General features: G+C 40.7%; 1 protein-coding gene across 1 annotated transcript in view; it reads left to right on the forward strand.

Annotated features, from left to right (window-relative positions):
- Positions 1-26,188, forward strand: part of pik3cb (phosphatidylinositol-4,5-bisphosphate 3-kinase, catalytic subunit beta) — a 74,008-nt gene that overhangs the window by 43,332 nt on the left and 4,488 nt on the right. Inside the window, 20 exon segments of the mRNA XM_063907200.1 lie at positions 270-498; positions 4,295-4,527; positions 7,695-7,874; positions 8,451-8,618; positions 10,998-11,087; positions 11,257-11,511; positions 11,944-12,040; positions 12,386-12,516; positions 13,436-13,486; positions 15,423-15,611; positions 16,474-16,595; positions 18,110-18,253; positions 18,359-18,458; positions 19,711-19,846; positions 19,849-19,906; positions 19,995-20,104; positions 21,259-21,337; positions 21,878-22,045; positions 22,529-22,652; positions 23,447-23,592. Of these exon segments, the coding sequence (XP_063763270.1) occupies positions 270-498; positions 4,295-4,527; positions 7,695-7,874; positions 8,451-8,618; positions 10,998-11,087; positions 11,257-11,511; positions 11,944-12,040; positions 12,386-12,516; positions 13,436-13,486; positions 15,423-15,611; positions 16,474-16,595; positions 18,110-18,253; positions 18,359-18,458; positions 19,711-19,846; positions 19,849-19,906; positions 19,995-20,104; positions 21,259-21,337; positions 21,878-22,045; positions 22,529-22,652; positions 23,447-23,592 (2,810 nt within the window).

The raw sequence follows: 26,188 nt of genomic DNA on the forward strand, positions 1-26,188 counted from the left end.
AACTTTATATGAAGTCTATAACTATTTTTACAATATTTTTGACCAAATGCTTCGTTATTATTACATTTCATTGACCTGACATGCTTTCCCAAAATATATTCAAAATGGAAATATTGAAAAGGGATCATCAGTAATGTGGATTTACTAAGTGGCCAAAGTTTAAGTTATAAAAGAGCTATTACGGTCTATGAAATTGAGAACGTGCATTTATTTATTGTTTCCAAAGATGATTTGATTGATAACCCCGACTCTTCCTCCTCGTCCTGCAGCTCTTATGGAAGCAGGCGCAGTCGTTCCCCCTGTTTCCCTCGTTGGGCGAGATGGAGAGCCACATGTTCGAGTGCGTCAACCAGGCGGCGGTGCACGAAGAGCTGGAGGACGAAACTCGCCGGCTCTGCGACGTCCGCCCTTTCCTGCCGGTCCTCAAGCTGGTGACGCGCAACTGCGGCCGAGCGGAGCGACTGCTGGACTCCAAAATCGGCGTTCTCATTGGCAAGGGTAAGGATTCAATGTCGAGAAATGATGGAGCTACTAGGGCTGTCAAAGTTTACGCAATAACATCACGCTGCTGGAAGTCTTAACCTATAATTATGAGTCAGTGTTTGATTACTAGCTGTATTGGCTCACAATTAAAATCTGTAAAGTAAGTAAAGCTGTCCGACAGATGTAGGAGGAGGAGGAGGTCCAATATTGGGTTCTGATATGTAGTGGAAAAGAAGTACAACGTAGCATTAAATTAAAGTATTCAGGTAAAGTACAAGTACCTCAAGATCGTACTTCAGTAGAGGTCTTGAGTAAATGCACTTGGCTTGGTTAGTGGCTACAGTTTGCAGGCCGACTACCTTAAATTCACTTTTGTCTTTTTCTTATTTTTGCAATAATAATAACCATATATTTTGTATGAAGCCATCGTATTCTTCCACTAACTTGTTGATAGGAGTATAAAAACTTGAAAAAAATACCTTTATGGTTAATTTTAGATCAGATAACATAGGTTGGATTAAATATTTGAATCAATTGAAAGCCCTCATAAAAACCAACATTTACATATTAAAACAGGAGACTTTATGCATATTTGTTCAATAAGAACCTCCTTTTCGTATTAAAGTTATCATATAAGTTGATTTGGTCACGGAGGAAGATAGGAACACCTTTGATATCCATCTCCATCTGTAGGTATGACCTCTGTTTTGGACGGTCACGAGGAGGCTAATAATCTGTTAAGTATGCAGACCTGAGGAGAGTTAGGCAGAATGGATGTTGACAGATCCACATCTCCCTCATCTTAATTTCTTTCCGTGCAACTGCTCCGCATGCATCACCTTTTACCTTGAATTCATAGCAGCAGTATATCACACGAACTCTCACACACATTACCCCCCTCCCTGATTGATTCGTCTATTGTCCCTGTTTGACATTCCCAATAAAAAAGGCACTTAGCAGTTGGTAAGTGAGGCAGTAATTCTCTCCACACAGAACAAGCCTTAAGCGCATCCTCCCGAGTATCTCTGCTGCTCAGCGCATTCTCCGTCCGCCTGCAGCTGGCTCCTATCGGCGGCTCTCTGACTGAGAGGCGTGAGCATCGACTGGACGTGCTCCTGACGCGTCTTCCATCACCTGTCACTTTGTATTATCTCTGCTGGATCGATCAGTAGGAAAGCCCCTGTGCTCTGAGGTGATCCAACGTTCGTAGAAATCCTTTTTATCCCCATATCTGTTCATTAACAAGAGGAAAGAAGACTTGTGCTTGACTGAAGATCTTAAGTGCATATCATATATCCCAGTCCTTATTATAGTGGCAAGGCAAGTGTATTTGTATCACACATTTGAACATGAAGCAATACAAAGTCCCTTAGAATATAAAACATTAAACACATTAAGACAAAGAGCAACAGAAATGCATCAACAAATTACAAATGAAATACAATTAAAACAAGCTAAAGTAGAATAAGACGGCTTTCAAAAAACGAGTAAATGTCCAGTGTAATGTAATTTAATAGAAGACAAAGCTGCAAAAAAGAAAGGTCCTCAGCCTGAGTTTAAACGAGGTAAGAGTCGCAGAGATGATTTGATCGTTGGAGAATGACTTTGCACATTTTAAAATAATTAATAAGTAATTTTTGCAAAATGCTAAACATTTGCCATCCCATCGTCTGAAATTTGAAGATTTGTTGCTTTAAAAAAAATATTAGTAGTAATTTAATTACAATCTCCTCATGCTGGGGGAAATGAAAACTATTTTCTGACATTCAAAAGCAAAAATAGTATTTCATATATCAAGAGAGCTACTTTCTGGAGCTTTTATTCTGAAAAACAATCCTCGCTCTGAGCTTCCTTTTATGATAATATCTGGGGCTTTTATTTTGAAATACATGCTTCCTCGTGTTAAGATTGTAACTTTCTGGGGATGTTATTTGAAAATCAATCCTCTCGTGAGCTTCCTTACAGGATACCGTAACTGTGGGGCTTTTATTTTGAAAAACAAGCCTCTTCCTGAGCACATCTTTTGCGATTGCTCTGCATGTTTGGATGTTTTTTTGTGCATGTCATGTGTTTGTAGCACAACTAGTGGTTCAGGGAAATTCCATACGGGAGATAGTACCGGTAATAATAATTACTTTCTATGAATTATGACACGTGCATGCACACCGTTGTGTTATGTAGTCACACACAGACACATTTCGCACTGTTCTGACCCCAGATATCCAGGATTATGGAAGTCCTCGGGTCCCATCAGACCTCTGCAGAGTAAGATAGTTGAAGAGGGAGGGAAGCGGCTCCGAGGCTAATTGAAGGAGACAATATTGATATTCTTCCTCCTGGCTCCTCTTTGCTCTGACATGATCTTTTTAAAGGCTTTTGTCAGCGTAAAGTGGTGCTTTCAAAAGGAACCCCACAGGCGTGTCTGGATAGTCACCCCCCGCCCCACACACACACACACACACACACACACAGAGTAGTTAATGCTCAGGGTCATATGAATGTTAAATAGCTTGAAATGTCAACATGTTATTTTCACTCCCAAAGAGACTATTGTGCTGCAACCTTTTGATAAAACACACACACACACACACACACACACACACACACACATGCACACACACACACACACACACACACACACACACACACACACACACACACCACATCCACAGGGAGCAGAGACAAACAGCTGTTTTAAAATCAAGAGGCTTTAATCCCATGAGCGTCTGCTGCCTTTAATCCCTTTTACACATTCAGAGCCACTCGGAGTTGCAGGTGTGTGTGCATTTTTCATGACTGCCAAAGCTCTTAGATTCATTCATATTACCCAACAATACTCCGCTTCCTCCTCGACAGCTGTTTGAACTTCAAGAGCTTCAAATATCTAATTTTATTCTTACTTGTAGTGCTATATATTATTATGGATTATTTTTAGTGAGTATATTTCAGAACAGTCACTCTATGGGGCTTTTATTTTGAAATACACCCCTCTTAGTGAGCTTCCTGTAACAAAAGCTACTTTCTGGTGCCTTGATTTTGCAAAACCTGCCTCTTCTTGAGCTTCCTTTTAGGATAAAATCACTCTATGGGGCTTTTATTTTGAAAAAATATGCCCCTTCTTGAGCTTCCTATGGAGATACCATATCTCTGGTGCTTTTATTTTGAAAAACATGCCTCATCCTGAGCTTCCTGAGCACAAGATTCCTGATTATTCTGTATTTAAGTTTTTGTTTATGTTGTTTGTACATAGCACAATTTGTAGTGCGGCAAAATTCCCAAAAATATGAAGTGTTCCTCTTTAAGTGTTTTATATTATTATAGTCTGGTCTGGCGTACGTTGTCAAGTGTTTGAGGTGTTTAGCTTACAGAAGTCTCCCTTAACTTATTTAAAGACACTGACTAAGATTTGTCTGGTGGTCTCTTTCCAGAAGATCTTTTCTCTCGTCACTTAATTCATAACAGTGTTTGCAAAGTCCTTTATAACAGGTGTACTTCAGGCCAGTGACATTCCTCTCTGATGCACAGTGGGGCTTTTCATAAGCACCTCCATTGAAGTATTTAATACAATTGTCAAGAAATTCACATAATTTATTCTACATTCTTGACCCTGTTCCTCAAGATACTCCACAGACCTTGTTGTAAGCGGTTTGATGTAGGAACTACTTTTTTACCGTATCAATGTGCAGAAGTAAGCAGGCTTCTACTCATGGAGGAGAGGCTCTCTTGAGCTGGATACCGTTTAGTGACAGTTACTCCATTTTACTATAACATAAAAGCTAAATAAATTGTGTATTATCTTCTCCACCTGTAGGTCTCCATGAGCTCGACGCCATTAACGACCAGGAGGTGAAGGACTTCCGCAGCAAGATGTTCCGCCTCAGTGAGGAGCGCATGCAGCAGGTGCAGATGATGAACTGCACTGAGTGGCTGCAGGCCTGCTTCTCCCCCCAGCTGGAGCCCCCTGCAGTGGCGATGGCCATTACCGACGGGCTCAGTGAGCGCCCGGTGGACCTCAAAATCATCATCCACCTGGACCAGTCTCAGGTGAGGGTCTGTAGATGTTGGAAACAAGAAGCAGTTTCTTTCAGGAGAGAATGATTTATTATTTAAGGAGTACAAATGTTGTATTTCTGTACTTTATTTCTCTCATACTGCCTGTGCTGCAGCTCCTCTTTTCACCCTCTGTCTGAAACCAGAGCCCAGTCTGAAACGCCTCGATTTTAATCCTTTTTTTACTTCTTGGACATACTGACATCACTACACATTGTACGTGATAGGCTAAGGGGCGGGACATCTCTAAGCGGTTGACCAATCAGAGCAGACAGGGCTCTGGTTTCAGCGAGAGGGTGAATGTATTTTCTGACATCCCTCCTTACAATAACAGTGAATTATATACCTTTTTTTTGTATTTATCGTAGCCATAATTTTCCTAATTGACCTAAATACTCTAAAAACCCTCCATTGATAAACCTGTACTCACGGCGAGATATCCGAGTACACAATGACTCAGAATAACGGAGTGACTTGCAGACAAAAGCACCTTATGCTGAGTAAAAGTATCCATGTGACTGCACCATGCTCTGCAGCTCAGCCTCTTTCTTCTGCTCACAGTTGGCAGCTCCAAAACGGTCATGTGACAACACTAAGTGGGTCAAAAACCATCAGAGAAATTATGCCACACACACATTAGCACGGGAAGCTCAGGGGACCCAAACACTGATTTAAAATGAACTGTCCTTCCCTTCTTTAAACTCTCCGACCGGCTCCGTCCATCTGTCTCCGTCTCTCTGCCGCTGTCATAAAAGTATTTAATTATAAAACAGATGGTTGTGTCCCTGCAGACCTGTGTGTGTATCAGCTTTGATCAACATCTCACACACACACACACACACACATACTGTACACAAAGACAGGCCATCTGTGCCACTGCGCTCAGGTGGACTTTGGCAGGAAGTCTTATTTGGGAGGTCAGACACAATGAGGCAGACAGGAAGTGTGCGGGGGTGATTTATTGTTCCAACGCAAATATGACCAAGGTGCAGTGTGAGCCTTTATGACCGTAACAAATGTTATATTTGTCACATTTTGATTGAGGTCTTTAAGTGAAGCTTCTGTCGTCAGATTTCAAATCATCATGATTATTTTTGAGTTGGATTTTATGCCAATTATTTTGAAGATTAACCGTCTAGTCCAAAAAAGGTTCTTCCAGGTTTCTCAAATTCAAACTTTTAAACCAAGTTTAAAATATCAAGACAAGATGAGACTTTAATTGATCCGAAATTTAGGATATTTTTTGTCAAAAAGGCGTTGCACATGCATTCGAAGTAACTAAAATAAAAATCTATAAAGAAAACCGATCTCAGCAGCAGGCCACGACGAAAGAGAGGGAGACGCACAACGACTTCCTCGAGAACAAACTCACATTTATTTCAATAAATCACAAAGGTCAGTGCAGTGGAGCTCGATCAATGCTTGGATAACTTAAAGAGAGCCCGGCTGGGGGAGGGGAAGGGGATCCAGGAGAGAGTCCGAGTGAGAGGGACCGTGACTCCAGGCAGAAATAGGTCCCGAGGCACTGGCCAGGTGTCCCCAGTGAGGCGGATTCTCCTCAGCTCCACCCTCATAAACAACCCTATGCAGCCCCCACTGTAATCCAGTTCTACAAATAGTCTAATATTGATATTAATAATAAGAAGCCTGTTTTCTGATTCCAGGAAGAGGTCTCCTCAGGTCTCACAGAGAGTACTTTAGGTGAACACTCAGATGTAAAGGCTGAGGGCTCAACAGTAACGTTTCTGGAGCGATGAGGATGATTAATCTCATGTGTTGACTGTTTGCATGTTTATGTGTCTTGCTTTAAGGACACATTGTTCAGGAATTACTCCGACACAAACAGAAACAAGGAAATCCTCTTTTCTATCTGTTTATATCAAAGCCTTTGTTTGATTTTATAGTAGGTTCTAACATACTTTCTTAAGGAAGTGTGCGTACAGAAGTAAGAGAGTTGAGTCAAAGCAGGTCAAGCATTCAATATAATGCTGTCAATCATATCATGTGCAAACATGTCAAATGCTTTAACACGCCCTGGATATTTTAGTTGCTATTTGTTTGGGACATCCTCCATTATCTTCCCATGATTCTTAATGGATGACATTTATATTAAACCTCCAGGAATTATAATACGATATTAGGTAGCAGGTCAGCGCTGAGCTATGAATAGTGCGAAACCTCAGCGGGGGATTTCTGTCTGACATTGGAGACGTGTGCAGACTCAAATGCATGTTCACCTTCACCGTCTGAGTGAGCGACACACGTCCAAATGTTCACTTGTAGATTAGCTCAGTGACTCAGCTCTTAAACAATAAGGCTTTTTATGGAGGTGTTAGTACTCTATGGGAACGTATGTTAAGCCCCGACTGTTATGTCAATCAATCAGTTATTTTTTTCTGTCCGTTTCCTCTTTTAATCTCATCTACCCTTGTGTGTTTATGTAGAAGATTGGTGGTCATCATGTTTCATCCTGTTGGCCTCTTAACTTAAGGGCTGCCACTCACAATTTTTCTTAAATCAAATGTTTTCTGGATTTATCGATCAATCGTTTTGTCTAGAAATTGTTGGGAAAAAAAGTGAAAAATGTCCATCATTTTCTCAAATCCAAGAAGATGTCTTTAAATGTCTCATTTGTTCAGTCATAAACCCACATATTTTCCCTTTACTTTGATTTAAAAACCAAGAAGCAGGAAATCTCCATATTTGAAATGCTCAAAACAACAATATCCTCCATTTTTTGTGTAAAATATTACAAGTTATCCTGTGTCTGTGGTCTCGTTCTGTCACTCATGAACATAAGTGAGTGTAGGAGCGAATAAAACATCCCTTAACTTGAAGTTTGAAGTAAGGTTTTGTCAATTAACGTTTTTCTATAGTCTCGTTTAACATTCCTCTTTACTATCTTACATAATAAAGCAGCTTTGCCTCTATTAGGGCATCAAGAGGGTTTCTTTATAGGGACAAATGTTATGTAACAAGGGTCAGAGTGTGAGGTTTTCTGCAAGCTGCATATACACATGCACACACATTTATTATGGGAATAGGCTGTATGTTATTCCACCTTACCCTGTAGCTATGGTGCACACAGTATGTCAATAAAGCCTTTGAATGAATATAAAATGTAATCCCTGTGTCTCTGTCTTTCCCGTCTTGTGTCGCAGGACTCGGCCAGTCTGAAGGTGTCGTCCTCCTGCACCCCCCCTGAGCTGATCGAGCTGGCGGTGAGGAAATGGCTGACCACCCACGGGCCGGAGGAGGAGTCGTGGAGGGGGCAGCACGTGCTGAGGGTCAGCCACTGCCTGGAGTTCCTCTGTGGAGAGCAGCCCCTCATCCAGTACAAGGTCAGGGACTCAGGGGGGTCTCCTCTTCAGTGTTTTCTATTGTGAAAATTACAATGTCTATATCCAGAAGGCTTTTACTATTACACGGTTAACATTTTCCCAATTTAAAGCCTTGACAATTGTTTTTTCGGTTGATTTAAAAAGCTTAATTGTGTTGTGAGTCCAGCCGGAAGGACACACCAGTGTGCAGGACATTTATAGCATTGATGCAGGGTGCTGCAGCCTCAGGAGATACATGTGTTTGCATCTGAAGGTCAGCAAAGTAGGGGACATGCAATCAGATTTAAATGAACTATAATACCAAAGCATTTGCAAGGGGATGGCTTCCTTCCTGTCTGCACCCCTGCAAGAATGTTAATAAGTGTACTGTGCATAAGTTCCTCTTGTTATGGCCTGTTAAAGAATCTATACTATAAGTACTTGTATTGTCATTCAGCAGATTCTGCACACTTTACTGTTTGTGTCCTGTTTGCACAAAATGAAAAAACAACCATAAAAAAAGGGATCTAGCGTCTCTCTGTGAGGCTTCAATATGCACAGAGCTGAGAATATCCCCCCCCCCTGTCTTGTCTGCAGTACATCCGCACGTGCATGCAGGCCAAGGAGTCCCCTCACCTCACCCTCGTGCACTCCAGCACCATCAAGGTGATGTTCGACAAGGAAATCTGCGCCATCGGAGCCGTGGTCAGTCGCAAGTCCTCCAACCCCCCTCTACCACTACCTCCCAAGAGACGGGTTCCCACGGTCAGTGCATCCACGTGTGAATGACTGTACTTCTCACTTCTGCGTTGCGGTGATCGTGTTAATTCAACGTCTGCTTGAGTGGCTAAGGTCAAACTAATGTCACGGTTTCAGTTTATTGGAATTCTTGTAAGGGAAGTAATCCCTTTAGGGTTATACAAGAGCCCTCTGATAATGTGAATCTGCTCATTACACGTCTAATTACTAAATCAATCAACATTTAAACATGATTTAATTGGTTAAAAATGATCGCATTGCTTCTGCTAAGACAAAATAGTCCCGTTCAGACGAGTTCTGGATAATTTGACGGCAACCTGTGTTCCCATTAGTGTTTACTTCCTGTCTGTCTTCTTCTGCTGACTTGTCTGACGTGCAGCGCTCTATCTTTTAACCTCCTTCCTTCTCTTGCTGCTCTTCTTTTTCTTTACTGGGTACACTTTGGCCTTCATGAATCCAAAGTGTTGTGCGCTCCAAAAATATAAAAAAATAATAGAGATGGTTATTGTTAAGATTTAAAGGATACTGATACTGCTTATTGACACTTTTATTGATACTTGAATCCATAATTTAGTACAAATAATAAAGATATTACATGGAAAGATTCAATAACAATTATTTATTTATTGTTTTTCAGAAAAGAGCTGCATGATTAGACTTCAAAAATACCGTTTTTTTTCCAGCAGCTATCGGTATCCCAGTACTGACCAATCAGGTAGCAGTACCAATTTAGGAACGGTTTTCAATACCTATCCTTAAAAACGACTTTGGTGTTTTCTGATGGAGGAAAACCAATATTTGTTCCTCACAGCTGCTGTTAAATTGACCGGACTTCTTTCTGCGGATTGATATGACTGCAAATAGTCCCATGATCAGAGGGTCCTTAGCAATAGAAGACCACTGTCTTAATTGACCAATCAGAGTCAAGTATTTAACTAATAATAATAACTTACTATCATTCATGTGGATTAAAGTATTATTTGGCACGATGAGGTCTAAAACTGACCGTGTGATCTATCAACATGTTCTTTTTTTAATCTAGATAACAACCCCCTGAATATCCTGCAGTGTTTACAGAGTAGTGTCCTGGTTTCACTGAAACAGTAAAAGCTGCACAGATGATTGGTTCACCTGCACGGCGGGCGGCAGGTGTGGAGGTTTACAGAGTAAACATGGTCTGTACCTGGCAGCAGCCACCTGCCTTTATGAGCGCGCCTGCACTGACCTGCCAGCATCTGCCACGTTGTCAGAAAACATCGCTGGCTTCCTCTCTGCTTTCTGCCGCTGCCAGGTGCACGGTGACCTCACTCCTCCATGTGTGCATCCACATTTTAAATGTCAGCCTGAATTTAATTGGCCTTCGTTATCCCGTCTCCCGGGGTTTGAGGTGCCCGATGCCATGCTGGCTGTTGGTGCCTGGAGATGCAGGGTTTGAAGGTGTGTGTGTGTGTGTGTGTGTGTGTTCACTCCTGTATGATGAAATGTTTGTTTTTTTACAGTAAGATGAGCCCCCAGTTTAGTCTCACTTCCACATTTCCACTCACTCAAAAAAAGCCTCCACTTTTGCTTCACTTCCAACTTTTTTTAACATTTACTCGAAAAAAACTGAAGGAATTACAAATAAATGAAGGACGAGTGTAAAATATACATGTTTGATCGAGATATTCAGTTTATTGTGATATAAAAAAAGAAAATAAACGACATTTTCTGCATTTTTTGATCAATTTATTACCAAAATAGTTGCCGTTTATGATTTCTTGATTATTTTTCTATCCTTATGTATTGTTATTGTTTATTTCTTATGCTTTAGTCATTTAATTTGGCCATTTGTGACTGCATTGAAATGAAACGAAGCCATATTTAACGAGAAGGAAGCAGACAGAGAGTCTGTACAGACTTTTATAAGCTTTACCAGAACTGTGACTCTCTGTGACAGAAAGAGATATTTATTTTTAGAGAAGGAACCTTTTAGCGGGTGTTGTTGTGCTGAAGGCAAACTGAAAATTGGTCCCTCAACAGGAGAAGACGACGGGTGCTTCTGTGAGGCGACGGTACATTGTGTTCTGGAAGACACACACGCGGTCTCTTATCTGACTGGAGACACAATGACACACACAAACATTTAGACATATCAACACACACACAGAGGCAGCAAACAGCAGGAAGTGAGCTGGTTAGTTATTTTTATGGACTCTAGGTGTCATGTGATGCTGTTTTTCCTGCTGGCTGCTGACCCTCACAAATCCACTCTGCTTGACACCAGAACGACCCGCCTGACCTCACACGTGTTTGTGCAGGGTGTGAAGGAGCACATATTTCTACAGTGTGTTATGTTAATGCTGCTCGCTCACTGCAAGTCTCTCTTCTTTCTCTCCCTTTCTGCAGCAAGTACAGACATGTGTTTGGGACGTGTCTGCCCCCTTTAAGATTGTCCTGGTGAATGGCAGCAAGGTGAACGCTGAAGAGACTGCCAAGGTGAATTATTGCTTTGTGGATATTCATGAAAGGGTTGTTTGTATTCCTGGTCATTAGTCACTGCACACTCAGCACCTGCCCGCAGAGTAGATTTAAAGAGGCCCTATTCTGCTTTTTGTGCATGTAAATGGTCTAAAATGACTAAAATCCCTGCATTGCCTTCACTCAGGTCCAGGTGAGGGCGGGGCTCTTCCACGGCACGGAGCTGCTCTGCAAGCCGGCGGTGAGCAGCGAGAGCAGCGGCCGCTCGGACCACACGTGGAAGGACAGCACGCTGGAGTTCGACCTGTCCGTCTGCGACCTGCCGCGCATGACCCGCCTCTGCTTCGCCATCTACGCCGTCATGGACAAGGTCAAGAAGCAGAAGTCCACCAAGAACTCCCACAGTAACAAGTACCAGACGATCCGCAAAGCAGGGAAAGTGGTAAGGGACACACCTGTACATGCACCATAAGTCCCTGTGTTTATTATTGCATATTTTCCTGCTTTCATTGGTGGTTCACTGGAGCTATGCACTGATGGTAGTTTATATACCTGATTGCTTTTACCTGTTCACACTTTTTGGCATCAACAGAAAGAGGGGCTGAGCTTGGGAGTACAATCTTTTGTTAACTGCACTCACATTTTTTAATTAGGTAACTAAATCAGATTGTACTTTTGCCCATTTGAGGTTAAAATGAATTCAGGGAGTAGAACGGATCTATACTTACTTACAGTGTTTAGTCCTTTTTTTGTACTGCGTAAACCTGCTATATAAGGGCCTAAAAAGAGCTAAAAGTGTGTATAATTTCAACCCATTTAAACAATCTTTCTTAGTACACTCACTAATGCTTATTTCTTTCGCTGTGTGATCCAGCACTACCCCATAGCCTGGGTCAACACCATGGTGTTTGACTACAAAGGCCAGCTGAAGACCGGAGACATCATCCTGCACTGCTGGTCCTCCTTTCCGGGTACATCATCCATTATATGTGCAACACATCTAGGGTTAAATCCAATCCCAGTGCTTCATTGGAAAAAATGCTACAAAATCAAGTAAAAAAAATAAATAAAAAACAAGGTGTTTTCGGTCTGCCAATAGATCGAGTGAACGTTTGCTCGGTAAGATTTCTCAAGAAAAGATGGGATTAGATCTTGCAATGAGCTGGGAAAACTTATTGTGAACTATATTTTACCAGAACTACGTAATGTTGTGTCAAAATAAGCCAGAAGAGCTCAAAAGTGTAGTGATTTTTCCAATAAAAAAGGTGTTTTCTAGAATCAAGTTGGATGTATTTCTCCTGTTGTTCCTCCCGCAGATGAACTTGAAGAGATGCTGAACCCAATAGGAACCATTCAGACCAACCCGTACACAGAGAACGCTACGGCGCTGAACATCCACTTCCCAGAGTACTCGTCACACTCCATCATCTTCCCTCCCTTCGACAAGGTCAGACAGCTGTTCTCACTCCCACTCATGTTCCCCTTTTTCCCAAATTAGCGCATATATAACGCCGTAAACCCACTAAAGAAAAGGCGACAGACACCTTTCACACGGCCAGCAAATGAGTAAGGCTTCTTCTGTTTTTTTGGAGCCTTCTTGATTTACTTGTGGTTACAAAAGCACCCCAAAAAAAAGGGTTAATTTACAGTAAAAGCAATTTCCTTCTCTGTTATTCATTCAGTGTCTCTATCAAACTCTCAAACCACAGTTATTGATTTTTGAGACAGCATAAAGATGACCAATGTTTACAAGTTTGAATGAGTTTTATAGTGTTTCTGTTGAGTTTGAATGACGTTCATTTACGTTTAAGTAAACATTGTGTTAATAGCTTTGGGAAAACATGTCAATTAGTTGCTTGTTAATTAAAAAAACATGTTTAATCTATTTAGTATTAATTGTTTAAAACACATGTCAATGTAAATTGCAAAAAGGGTCCATGTAGGTGTCATTTTCCAATAAATACCTGAAATTAATACAGTTTTTCGTCCCTGAAATGATGCTTATTGTATCCTTTCCCCCTGACGACTAAAGCCATGAGTGTTGGGTGTTTTTTGTGTAGTGGAAAAGAGGATTTAAACATCCTTTTTGCCAGCCTTTGGACATGCAGATGAGCTTAAATGTGTAATGAACACGAACAAATGACTCCTGCAGTGGAACGTGTCGAGGCTGCCCTGATTGTCCCGTACTTAAGCTCCTGATCGCCATGATGTGCCGAAAGCTCTGAGGCCCTTTTTAAAGACTTTGCTGCAGTTGAATGTGTCATTGCAGCGCGTAGTCCTCTTCATTATCGTGGTTATGCTGAAGGAGGGGCTAGATCAGCATGTGCTCGGCTTGCCTAATGTGCGATCCCTTACTTTTTCTGCAGATACTGGAAAAAGCCGCGGAAATCGCCGGAGCAAGTGACATCGTACCAATGGTGAGTTAAAGTACAGTGGGAGATACTTGTGTGGACATGCCTGTGCATTCAGAGTACATAAAAGACCACTGAGTACCAAGTAGATTTACTCAAGTGCTGTACTTATGAAGTATATTTTGAGTATTCCTACTCCGGTACTTCTAGTTTTACTCAAGTACAAGATCTGAGTACTTTTCCCACCTCCGAAAAAAGAAACACCAGTTGAAAATAAAGTGTTTCAAGTTGGCCTGTGCTGCATAATCATTTCTCTCCGTCTCTCCCCCTCACACACACACACACACACACGCGTATATAATCTCACACTGCCAGTTTCCTTGGAAACCCATTGTTATCAGCAGGGTGTAGCTGCTGAATTATTCCAATCCCCTTCAAAACTAGCGACTCTAATCAGATTACTTACGTTTTCTTGTCTCACCGCCCCTCAACTGAAAACCCACTGCTGGGTGTGTTGCAGCCGGTTACGTAATACTGTGTTATGTAAAGGGCATGCCTGAACTGTGTGTGTGTGTGAGTGTGAGTGAGTGAGATGGCAGAAAAAGCACCCAATACAACTTTTGTTTTACTGTATAAACTCTTAGTTATGTCCAATCGTGAAACAGTGTTCAGTGCACAGTTGGGCCGATAGTGTTCCTCTGTAAAGAAAGTTCAATCAGTTTATCTGAACTCATTTTGCTTTGATTTGATGCTTAAAGGACACGTGTCCCTCTTCAAATCAACAGCATTCGACTTGTTTTAGCAGACACAATGTTAGGCCTTGGTTGGATTGTGTGGAGATGCATTGAAGGTACATGATGTACCTATTCTGGACGCTTTGAAACACTCCTGCCATCTTGTGGTTCATTACAGCAGTGCTTTCCAACACTTAATAAGCCTCACAACCTTCAGATGAAGAATCTCTGCATCATCAAATCTAACTGACACGTTCACCTAAATGATATAAGCTCGGTGCTAACTTTGAATGGTTTCAAAGTGGAGAATGATATAAAAGTATGTCACTTTTTTTTGTAGCTTTTTAAACTGCGGCTGCTCGATATTGGAGAAAAAAACACACGTTGCCATATTGTTTTTCTTACATTATACAGAAATGCAGAGATTTTGACCAGAAAACTACCTTTCTGTAGTGAAAATATCAACTTAAACTGAGGTTTGCATGGATTGTTTGTAACCAAATCTTTCTTATTTGCTGCACACAGAGCCTACAAGTCACTCGATAATAGTTTGTAATCCAAGCTGCCTTAGATTGGATCAAATAATGTGCTATCAGACTGACTTCAAAATGCATTAGTGTGTTGAATTAGCTTATTTGATTTTGCAAGTTGGTGATGTAACTATAACACATGCATACCTCACAATGTTGACGCTAAAACGATATATTGTGCAGCCCCTTGTTCTCAGTTATGCTTTTGTACATTGCTTTAAACTATTTCGAACCATTCACCCTTTATTTTAGCTAACTATTTCAGTTATTTAGCCAAAACTTAGCTAACTTTTTTAACCATATAGATGTTAATTAGTTACCGATTGTTGCCACTACTAAGCCAAGTAACAGGTGGTGCTAAAATGTAAAAAATGCTAGTCAACCATTTAATGCTACTTAATGCTAACTATTTCAACCATTTAGCCGTTGCTTTAAGTTGTGTGTTCAATTTCTCTGCAAATTTACTAAAGGTTTTCACGCACTCTTACACATTGTGACCGTTGTAACTGACTGTATTTGTTGTATCTATGTTTTATTTATTTTCAAAGCATTTGAGCTTGTCCAAAATTGTCCACATAAGTATGGATTTAGTGCTTTGCAGTCACTGCTCTTTGTCATCGTTTCCTTTCCTTTCCATCCTGGCTCATCGTCCAAGTTTCCTTCATCCCCTCCTCTGCATCTCCTTCATCCTCTCCTCCTCTAACTCCCCACCCTCTCCTTTCTCCTTGTTCCTCTCAGGGCCGTGGGGGTAAGAAGTTCCACATCGAGCTGAAGGAGATCATGGAGCGCGACCCTCTCTCTCAGCTGTGTGAGAACGAGAAGGATCTAATCTGGACACTACGCTACGACTGCATGGAGAACTTCCCTCAGTCGCTGCCCAAGCTGCTACTCTCCGTCAAGTGGAGCAAACACGAGGACATGGCCCAGGTTAGCCAGCGCTTTAAGTCACTCATAACCTTTTTATTTCCCAACTCAAAAATGAAGGTAATGGGAAACAGTGTCTCATAAGTAGGTGATTTAAATTAAAGTGAAATGTGACGTTAACAGTATGATTTCACATCAATCTGTGGGAGCAGAAGCAGATTTATTGCCTTAAGTGTCTTCATTTGACAGAAAACTACCCTCACGATTAGATTTCTCATGATCAGCCTTGGAATAAAACCCAACGCTGACATTGAATACATCCTAAATTGGGCAGAGAGTTTCACTTCAGTGCAGGCCATCTAAACATGAAGTATTTATTTCACACCCTGGTCAAGTTTAAGGAATACTTCCATCTTTAAAATGACTATTTGAGTATGAATTAGTCACCTTGTGTTACTGTGGACTCTTGATTAAATGAGCTCTTGTGTTTATATAGTGCCGAGAAATTCAAAACTATTGGTGCAGGCTCTCAACGTAAGGCGATAAGTGGACTTAGATTATGTTGCACGAGTTTTGTAAGACTTTGATGTTTTGAAATAGCTTCAAACGTTGCACCCTTTTGCTTTTATTCATCAAACTTTATCTCCGTTTTTATACCTTTTGTTAAAGAAGGTAAGCATGCAGCTAAAACATCATTTGTCTCCAAGAATTCAAGATAACAAGAGGTGACTTTTTAGTACAATTGGTCGTTTTACGTATGAAATATCCCTATAAATGTACAGAAAAGCTAACCACGATTAATGCTACCCTAAGATGAATTGTGCGGCCGTAACGCTGTATTCTCTGAGATGCAACAGACTGTATATGAATACAGCCCCCATTAAATGTCTCGTTTATCCACCCTCTGTGTGTATTTGTGTCTCAGCTGCAGGCTCTGCTTCAGATCTGGCCCAAACTGAGTCCCAGAGACGCTCTGGAGCTGCTGGACTTCAACTACCCCGACCAGTATGTGAGGGAATACGCTGTGGGCTGTCTGCGGTTTATGAGGTGAAACACATTCACCCTCCCACACACACATCTTTATTCTCTGCTCGGTGTTTCTTCGGCTCATATTGACGCTCTTACAGTCACATGTTATCCGCGGAAATCTGGTACCTTTTGGAAAAAACCTGGTGGTTTTATTGTACGATATGTGTGTGAATTAGTGTCAGTATCATTGAAAACACAACCAGGGGGGAGATGATATCAAGGCTGTCCTGGCCAAAATGATTCACAAACCCGATATAAGACCAATTTATCTTTTGAAAATGTACAATTCATAATAATATTAATAATAATGCTGTCTGTTGTATTAGGTTCTTTACTGAATTTATTGGATGTTTTTTTTGTCTTTTTTTGGCTAATTAATTACAATCAAAATACAAATGTAGGTAGGCAGAGAGATAAACAATTCAATTACTCAATTCCACTAATGGATATTAAAAAGGAAACTGATAAACAAGACATACATAAGCCCAGTATTTCCATGTTATGCTGCTTTGTATTTTTACTCCACTACATTTATTGAATACCTTTAGTTGCTAGGCAGATTAGGATTAATGATGGTAAATATAATCTCCCTTAAATCAGACTTTAGTTCTCCTGCAGTAAATCCAGCAGCTACCCTGCAGTATACAAAGCCATTCAAACTAGCTGCACCTTTACCAGCTCTGAGAACACTTTAATGATCAATCATTATAAAACATATCAGAGATATTATTCTGAAATGGACCAATCAGACAATGACTACTTTTACTGTCGCTACTTTAAGTACATTTAGATGAGAGTACTTTCTACTTTCACTGGAGGAACATTTAGAATACTTTTACTGTGACAGAGTATTCCTACACTCTGGTACTTCTACTTTACTCAAGTACAAGACCTGAGTACTTCTACTTTACTCAAGTACAAGATCTGAGTACTTCTACTTTACTCAAGTACAAGATCTGAGTACTTCTACTTTACTCAAGTACAAGATCTGAGTACTTCTACTTTACTCAAGTACAAGATCTGAGTACTTCTACTTTACTCAAGTACAAGACCTGAGTACTTCTACTTTAGTCAAGTACAAGACCTGAGTACTTCTACTTTACTCAAGTACAAGACCTGAGTACTTCTACTTTACTCAAGTACAAGACCTGAGTACTTCTACTTTACTCAAGTACAAGACCTGAGTACTTCTACTTTACTCAAGTACAAGATCTGAGTACTTCTACTTTTACCCAAGAACAAGATCTGAGTACTTCTACTTTACTCAAGTACAAGATCTGAGTACTTCTACTTTACTAAAGTACAAGATCTGAGTACTTCTACTTTACTCAAGTACAAGACCTGAGTACTTCTACTTTAGTCAAGTACAAGACCTGAGTACTTCTACTTTACTCAAGTACAAGACCTGAGTACTTCTACTTTACTCAAGTACAAGACCTGAGTACTTCTACTTTACTCAAGTACAAGATCTGAGTACTTCTACTTTTACCCAAGAACAAGATCTGAGTACTTCTTCCCCCTCTGTTCCCCAGTGACGAGGAGCTGTCCCAGTACTTGCTGCAGCTGGTGCAGGTGTTGCGGTACGAGCCGTACTACGACTGCGCCCTCACACACTTCCTGCTGCAGCGCGCCCAGGGGAACCGCAAGATTGGACACTTCCTCTTCTGGCATCTCCGGTGTGTACGGACACACACGTACATATAGCATGAGTGGGAAAGAGGTGGTGTGTGTTTGTGAAGAAGCGGCTCATGAGGACTCGTGTTTTCTGCTGCCCCCTACAGGTCGGAGATCCACATGCCGGCTGTTTGTGTGCAGTTCGCCCTCATGCTGGAAGCCTACTGTCGGGGCAGCATCCCTCATATTGAGGTCCTAAAGAAACAGGTTGGTACAGACCGTTTAAAAAAAATGATACGTGAGTTTTTTACACAAAAACTGTAAAGTGGATCCTTTCTATTTGTTCTTCAGAAGCTCAAAATATCGACTATTTATTTCAAAAATGTTCTTAAACAAGTTGATTTTGTGCTGATATTCACAAAGCATAACATTTTATTTATCTGACGCTTCTATCCGAAGTGGTTTACAAAAAGTGCAATTAACCAAGAGTACAACAGCAAGTACATTAGCTACAAATAAGCCCAGCCATTTCATGTGCTACTTTTATTTATTTATTTAGTAGTGTTCTTCCTCAGATGTTTTACTCTCCTGTTCCCCCCTCAACCACCAGATAAGTGTTGGTCTATTGTTAAACTTGACAGCACTACCTCCCTGGTATTTTTAGCGACACCCTCCTGCCCTCTGACCTTTGACCCCTGCAGTGTTGATTCTGACAGTCACTCCGGAGGACACTTCCTCACACTTCCTCCTCAGCGCTGTCCTTCATCCGTCCTCTTTCCTGTTTTTGAAGAACGTGCACACAGTTGAGGAGGAATCATTATCCCGGTTTTCTTGGCTGGTTTCAGTCGATGAACTATTGAAATGACCTTTAAACGCAGGAAGACACACGTGGTATTCTTACTACTGGTTTATTAAGAGCTTCAGTATAATATATATAAGTGTAATTTAAGCTTTATGCTTTATGCTCTTATTTTGAAGGCATCTTTGGGCACCAGGTGTAATTGTATATATTGGACCCGCATGATGATGCACCAGTAGGCATATCGTTTTTTACCGGGGTGAAACAAGCAGGTTACGTATTGGAAACGTAGTACTTTTGGATGATTTTGGATCCACCATCTTGCCTAGACTTGGATCATTCCTGCGTACAGTTTGCTATCTGGTGCCTCAGCGGCAGTTTTACTTTTGAGTTGAATTTCTGTTTTAGTTCTCTGTGATTTTGGCCACTACACAATATAAAGATGCAGAAAAAGTAACAATAAACTGTACTAGGCCAACCCTTCTACTAACAAAATGTAAACATAGGATACTCAATAATATACGTGTGCAAAGAGATCGTTTTTAAATACAATTTAAGTCTAACGAGGCACGGTGTGAGAATATCCACAGCAACAACGGTAAAAACATGAACACATCGGACCACTATCACACAGTGCACCCTCCGCTTTGCTGTAACAACAACAAACAATGCTCATCATTCACCACTTCTGTTACCTGTCCCTTGTTCTGACCGCACCAGGTGGAGGCTCTGAGTAAACTGAAGTCCGTGAACGAGCTCATCAAACTGGGAACCATCAAGAACGCTCGCAGTAAGACCAAGGAGGCCATGCTGACCAAGGAGGCCATGATGACCTGTCTGAGGCAGAGCGGATACTCGAGACGCTGTCGGACCTTTACTCGCCTCTGAACCCAAACATCCTGCTGTCTGGCATCAAGTAAGACCTTCATTTTCTGAGCAGAGAGCTTTATTTATTTATTCTACCGCTCTTTCACGATGCATCACACACCTTCTTCTCCTGTCAGTGTGGAGAAGTGTCGCTACATGGACTCTAAGATGAAGCCCCTCTGGATTGTTTACAACAACAAGCTGATGGGGGGAGACACGCTGGGAATCATCTTCAAGAACGGAGACGGTGAGAGGAATTAAAAGAAGGAGAGGGAAAGAGGGAGATGAGTCAAGAGTGTAGGCAATGAAAGTCTAATGTCCCAGGCTCCTTCGACAGGGTAATGTATAATATACTTAGACCTAAGAAATAATGAAGTCAGAAGTCCTTTACATGTCCCATAGCGGGAACATTTACGGCATTACAGCAGCAAAGACACAGTGCAGATGAAGGGAAAAGTCTTCATAAGTCCAGACTTCTATGAGATAAAAGGAAAGCGCGTGTTGTTAAAAAAAATATACAAAACAAATAAGCGAGAAACCAATATGTACCCAGTGGTGAGAAAATAAGAAGCAGTATCCTAAAAGTATCGAAGGAGCCCGTAACGTTAATAACAATAACAATAATAATACAAATAAAGCTTTATCTATATAGCACTTTTAAAACCATAAAACAGATAATGATGGCTCTCAAAAAAATAAAGGAAGACAAAAAGACAAAATAAAACGATACAGAAAAAATATAAAAAACCTATAAAATATAAAAAATGTTCACTTATAATAATTATAATAGAGGTTAAATTATTAAAAAAGCAACTTAAAAGGACATGTCGCTGATAAAACTGTTAAATAATATAAGTTAAACCTGTAAAATGAATAAAACATTATACAATTCTATACTAAACAGTAAATAAGAGTCAGTTTTAAAAAGTAGGGTGTCGCTACCTAATTTAAAACGATGTGACTTTAGTTAACGGATTATAAATAAATCGACTGAATTATCAAAAATGAAATTGCGAATAATCGCACACGCGTTTGTATTTAAATTGCACAACGTTTCTTGTTGTTGTTGCTTTTAAACACAGTAGTGCTGTTCATAGGCAGCATATTTGTTTTTGTTTCTCTACCAGGAGCGCAGTGGTTATACAGTTTGAAAACACAAAAATCATAATGCAAATTTAGGGAAATAGCGGTGCAAATAAAATGCAGAGACAGGTAAACTATGTACCGGTAAAATAGATTATAACATTAGATAAGGCGAGCTGTATTGATGTGTAAATATGTGGTTGAACAGTGTGTTATGTGAGATTCAAATCACTCTCCGTCTTTAAAGTAACTCAACTTTTGCGTTCAAATCATGTTCATTTCATTCTGAAATTAAGAGCGATTTCTCCCTGTTTGCAGACCTGAGGCAAGACATGCTGACCCTGCAGATTCTGAGGTTGATGGACCTGCTGTGGAAGGAGGCGAACCTGGATCTAAGGTGAGTTAGTTTTTAAGGCAACATCTGCCCCAAATCAGTCATTTCTTGAAGGGGAGGAAGTTGGGAGATGTTGGACAGTGTAGCAGAGAGATTTAAAGTGTGTGTGTGTGTGTGTGTGTGTGTGTGTGTGTGTGTGTGTGTGTGTGAGAAACAGATTTTGTGGAGCTTGTTTGTTCCTGCTCACTGTAGGGAAGAGGAAGCTCTGGTGGGGGGTGCAGCAGCGGAGGGGGAGACACTTAATTACCCCATGCTAGTTTGACCCACGACCCTTTTACACCCCACACACACACAATATCTACATTACATCCTAATCAAACCCACACACTTTCTCCCCTTCGTCACACACATCTGGAGCTCAGAAGTGGGGAGCGGGGGGGGGGGGGGGGGGGGGCGGGGGGGTAGTTGTTTGACAGTTGAGCTCGCTGCTTCAAGTTTCAGGGACATGAGTTCAGAGTTCAAACTCAGTGATGGGACGACGGGTATTAAAACATTATGATACCGTGCCGTTCGTCTCTTAAAGCTTCTTCCTCTTTTGTGCAGAATCGTACCGTACGGCTGTCTGGCGACGGGGGACCGGGCCGGGCTGATCGAGGTGGTCTCGTCGGCGGACACCATCGCTAACATCCAGCTGACCAGCAGCAACGTGGCCGCGGCCGCCGCCTTCAACAAGGACGCTCTGCTCAACTGGCTCAAAGAGAGGAACACTGGGTAAGAGGCTGCCTGCTGGGTAGAGACCACATACTATATTCACTTTCAGGCTTTAATGTATCTTTGTTCCCAATAGTTTTAAAACATTCAGAAGCACTTTTCATACACACACCAACAATAAAAACAACACCACCTCCCCTTCGTAGCAATAAATAACAAGTGATAGACTTTGTGATGGATAAAACACTTATCAATCCAACAGAAGTCCAAAAACACAGGACTGAATAACACGATTAAATTCAAATGAAAGTAAAATAAATTATATTAAAATGAAGGTAAAATAAATTATATTAAAACGTAAAATAAATTAAATGTAAGTAAAATAAAAATGTATAAATTACAATTAAAACTGAATTAAATTTCAGTTAAAATAATAATACAATTATTATAAAAACAATTCAATTAAAAGCCAATTGGAAAAGGCGAGACTCCCGTGTTTAGTAAAGCTCTCACATGTGTCCTGTGTCCGTTTTGTGTTCACAGCGATGCTCTGGAGCGGGCCATCGAAGAGTTCACTCTGTCCTGTGCGGGCTACTGTGTAGCCACCTACGTGCTCGGCATCGGAGATCGCCACAGCGACAACATCATGGTCCGCAGCACCGGACAGGTTGGATTTCCTTTATTGTATTTTTAAGGGGTGTATTTCCAAAAGAGAGCATGAAAGCAATGTGCTGGGGAGAGTTTATAGATATTGCTAATTTATGAACTAGTTTGAATTGGTACAGTTTAATGGCTTTCAGTACCAGAAAACATACACTTAATTTCTTTTACATAAGGTATTAATATACAGAACGAAGAAACATGATTAATTGTGAGCTTTTTAATCCATGATTATGTGAAGAAGAAAATTATAACAATTAATTGAAATCAATATTTAAAAAAAGCATAAACTATTAAATAGAATATTATTGAAATGTGTATAAATACAGATATTTTTAAAGAGGACTTTAATTTGAAATAAGAGTATAAATAAAACAAAACAATGAAGCATGCCTTATTGTTAGCTTTAATAACAATTTATAGTGAAGAAAAAATGATATCAAATAATTAAAATACAATATTAATAAACAATTGCCCCGAAAAATTATGGAACTAATACGTTTAAAAATTAATATGAAAAAATATTTATAAAGGCAATTTTATGAATAAAACAAAACAAAGAATCGTGCGTCATGGTAAGCTTTTAATCTAAAGCAGAAATATGAAGGAAATGTCTTGATTTTAAATATTAATTTATGAAAGAATGTCCCAAAAATTATGAAACGAATCAACTGAAAATGAATTCAAAGATCGTACGAATAATAATCTTTAAAAACGTTGGTCAGACGATGTGTTTTATCTGTGACTGATATTTCTTCTTCCTTCTCCTCGATGCTTACCGTCTGCTCTGTTGTCCTTCAGCTCTTCCACATAGACTTCGGACACATCTTGGGAAACTTCAAGTCTAAATTCGGCATCAAGCGAGAGCGGGTGCCGTTCATCCTCACACACGACTTCATCCACGTCATTCAGCAGGGCAAGACGGGCTACACGGAGAAGTTTGGCAGGTTGGTTCCTTCGAGTTTAACCTTTTATTTTCGGCCTTTGTTTCACTTCATCCACTCCATTCAATCCACCTAGAAGTAAATCCAATACCTTTTACATATAAAAGAGACAGCCAACATTAATGTATGCCTCTGAACAACATCTGTGTTTTTCTATTAGCTGAATAGAAACGCGACTGTTGCAGACATTACAGCAAACAGGGTATAACGTTTAATTAACAAGCAAATACTGTCAATCTGAATATATCTACTATTGAAATGAGTGTTGTAGCTACCTAAAATACAAACAAGATGAGCTTTATTTTCACAGAAATAAAATGTATTTGTTTTTTCTGATGGTGGACTGTCGGAGGATTGAAAGGCTGTCCCAGTCCCAGGGTTGTATAAGGTCATGGAGGGCTTACAGCCAATGAAAGGTCATGGAGGGCATTACACTCAAACAGGCTGCAGAGGTTTTGTGGTGCAGTACCGTGTCCACCCAGCAGAGGGCAGCAGAGGGCAGCAGAGGGCAGCAAAGGCTCAGGTGCTGATGAAGGTCTTCCTGAGGAGAGAAGTTATAATGCAGTTTACATGTGTTGGTAGAACAAATACTGCATACAGAACAAGTATCCTAACATATTGCGTATACTTTATACTGTGTAATATATACCTTGTACATAATTATGTTTTAATATTTTGTATATGAATATATTTTATTTTAATATTTTATTTGTATTATAACCTTTTAACATTTGGGCAATGCCCTGTTGGAAAAACAATTCCCCAATATAATGATAATATTACATTTTATTTATCAGGCGCTCAAAGAGGCTTTCCAGAGGTAAAAAAAAAAAAAGATATGAAAAGTCAAATTAAAATCGAACAATAAAACCACATTTATCACAAGGTCACGGCATCAATCGCACGTTAACAGCTGGGCTAAAAAGGTCAGTGTTTTGGGTAGGGCCAGCACTAGAGAAGGCTCTCCAGGTTCATGTGGTAGGAGGGGGCCTGGTTGTGTGTTGGTGAGGAGGCGGGCGGCAGAGTTCTGGCTGTGTTGGAGTTTGTTGAGGATGTGGGATGAAGAGCCGTCCAGGATGCTATCTAATATACAGTGGGGCAAAAAAGAATTTAGTCAGCCACCAATTGTGCAAGTTCTCCCATTTAAAAAGATGAGAGAGGCCTGTAATTTTTATCATAGGTATACCTCAACTATGAGAGACAGAATGAGAAAAGGAAATCACATTGTAGGATTTTTAAAGAATTTATTTTCAAATGATTGTGGAAAATAAGTATTTGGTCAATAACAAAAGTTCATCTCAATACTTTGTTATATACCCTTTGTTGGCAATGACAGAGGTCAAACGTTTTCTGTAGGTCTTGTTGCTGGTATTTTGGCCCATTCCTCCATGCAGATCTCCTCTAAAGCAGTGATGTTTTGGGGCTGTCGCTGGGCAACACGGACTTTCAACTCCCTCCAAAGATTTTCTATGGGGTTGAGATCTGGAGACTGGCTAGGCCACTCCAGGACCTTGAAATGCTTCTTACGAAGCCACTCCTTCGTTGCCCTGGCGGTGTGTTTGGGATCATTGTCATGCTGAAAGACCCAGCCACGCTTCATCTTCAGTGCCCTTGCTGATGGAAGGAGGTTTTCACTCAAAATCTCACGATACATGGCCCCATTCATTCTTTCCTTTACACGGATCAGTCGTCCTGGTCCCTTTGCAGAAAAACAGCCCCAAAGCATGATGTTTCCACCCCCATGCTTCACAGTAGGTATGGTGTTCTTTGGATGCAACTCTGCATTCTTTCTCCTCCAAACACGACGAGTTGAGTTTTTACCAAAAAGTTCTATTTCGGTTTCATCTGACCATATGACATTCTCCCAATCCTCTTCTGGATCATCCAAATGCCCTCTAGCAAACTTCAGACGGGCCTGGACATGTACTGGCTTAAGCAGGGGGACACGTCTGGAACTGCAGGATTTAAGTCCCTGGCTGCGTAGTGTGTTACTGATGGTAGCCTCTGTTACTTTGGTCCCAGCTCTCTGCAGGTCATTCACTAGGTCCCCCCGTGTGGTTCTGGGATTTTTGCTCACCGTTCTTGTGATCATTTTGACCCCACGGGGTGAGATCTTGCGTGGAGCCCCAGATCGAGGGAGATAAGCAGTGGTCTTGATTGTCTTCCATTTTCTAATAATTGCTCCCACAGTTGATTTCTTCACACCAAGCTGCTTACCTATTGCAGATTCAGTTTTCCCAGCCTGGTGCAGGTCTACAATTGTGTCTCTGGCCTCCTTTGACAGCTCTTTGGTCTTGGCCATAGTGGAGTTTGGAGTATGACTGTTTGAGGTTGTGGACAGGTGTCTTTTATACTGATAACGAGTTCAAAAAGGTGCCATTAATACAGGTAACGAGTGGAGGACAGAGGAGCCTCTTAAAGAAGAAGTTACAGGTCTGTGAGAGCCAGAAATCTTGCTTGTTTGTAGGTGACCAAATACTTATTTTACCGAGGAATTTACCAATTAATTCATTAAAAATCCTACAATGTGATTTCCTGGATTGTTTCCCCCATTCTGTCTCTCATAGTTGAAGTATACCTATGATGACAATTACAGGCC

The sequence above is a fragment of the Eleginops maclovinus genome, chromosome 18, assembly GCF_036324505.1.
Source record: "Eleginops maclovinus isolate JMC-PN-2008 ecotype Puerto Natales chromosome 18, JC_Emac_rtc_rv5, whole genome shotgun sequence".
Lineage (NCBI taxonomy): Eukaryota > Metazoa > Chordata > Actinopteri > Perciformes > Eleginopidae > Eleginops > Eleginops maclovinus.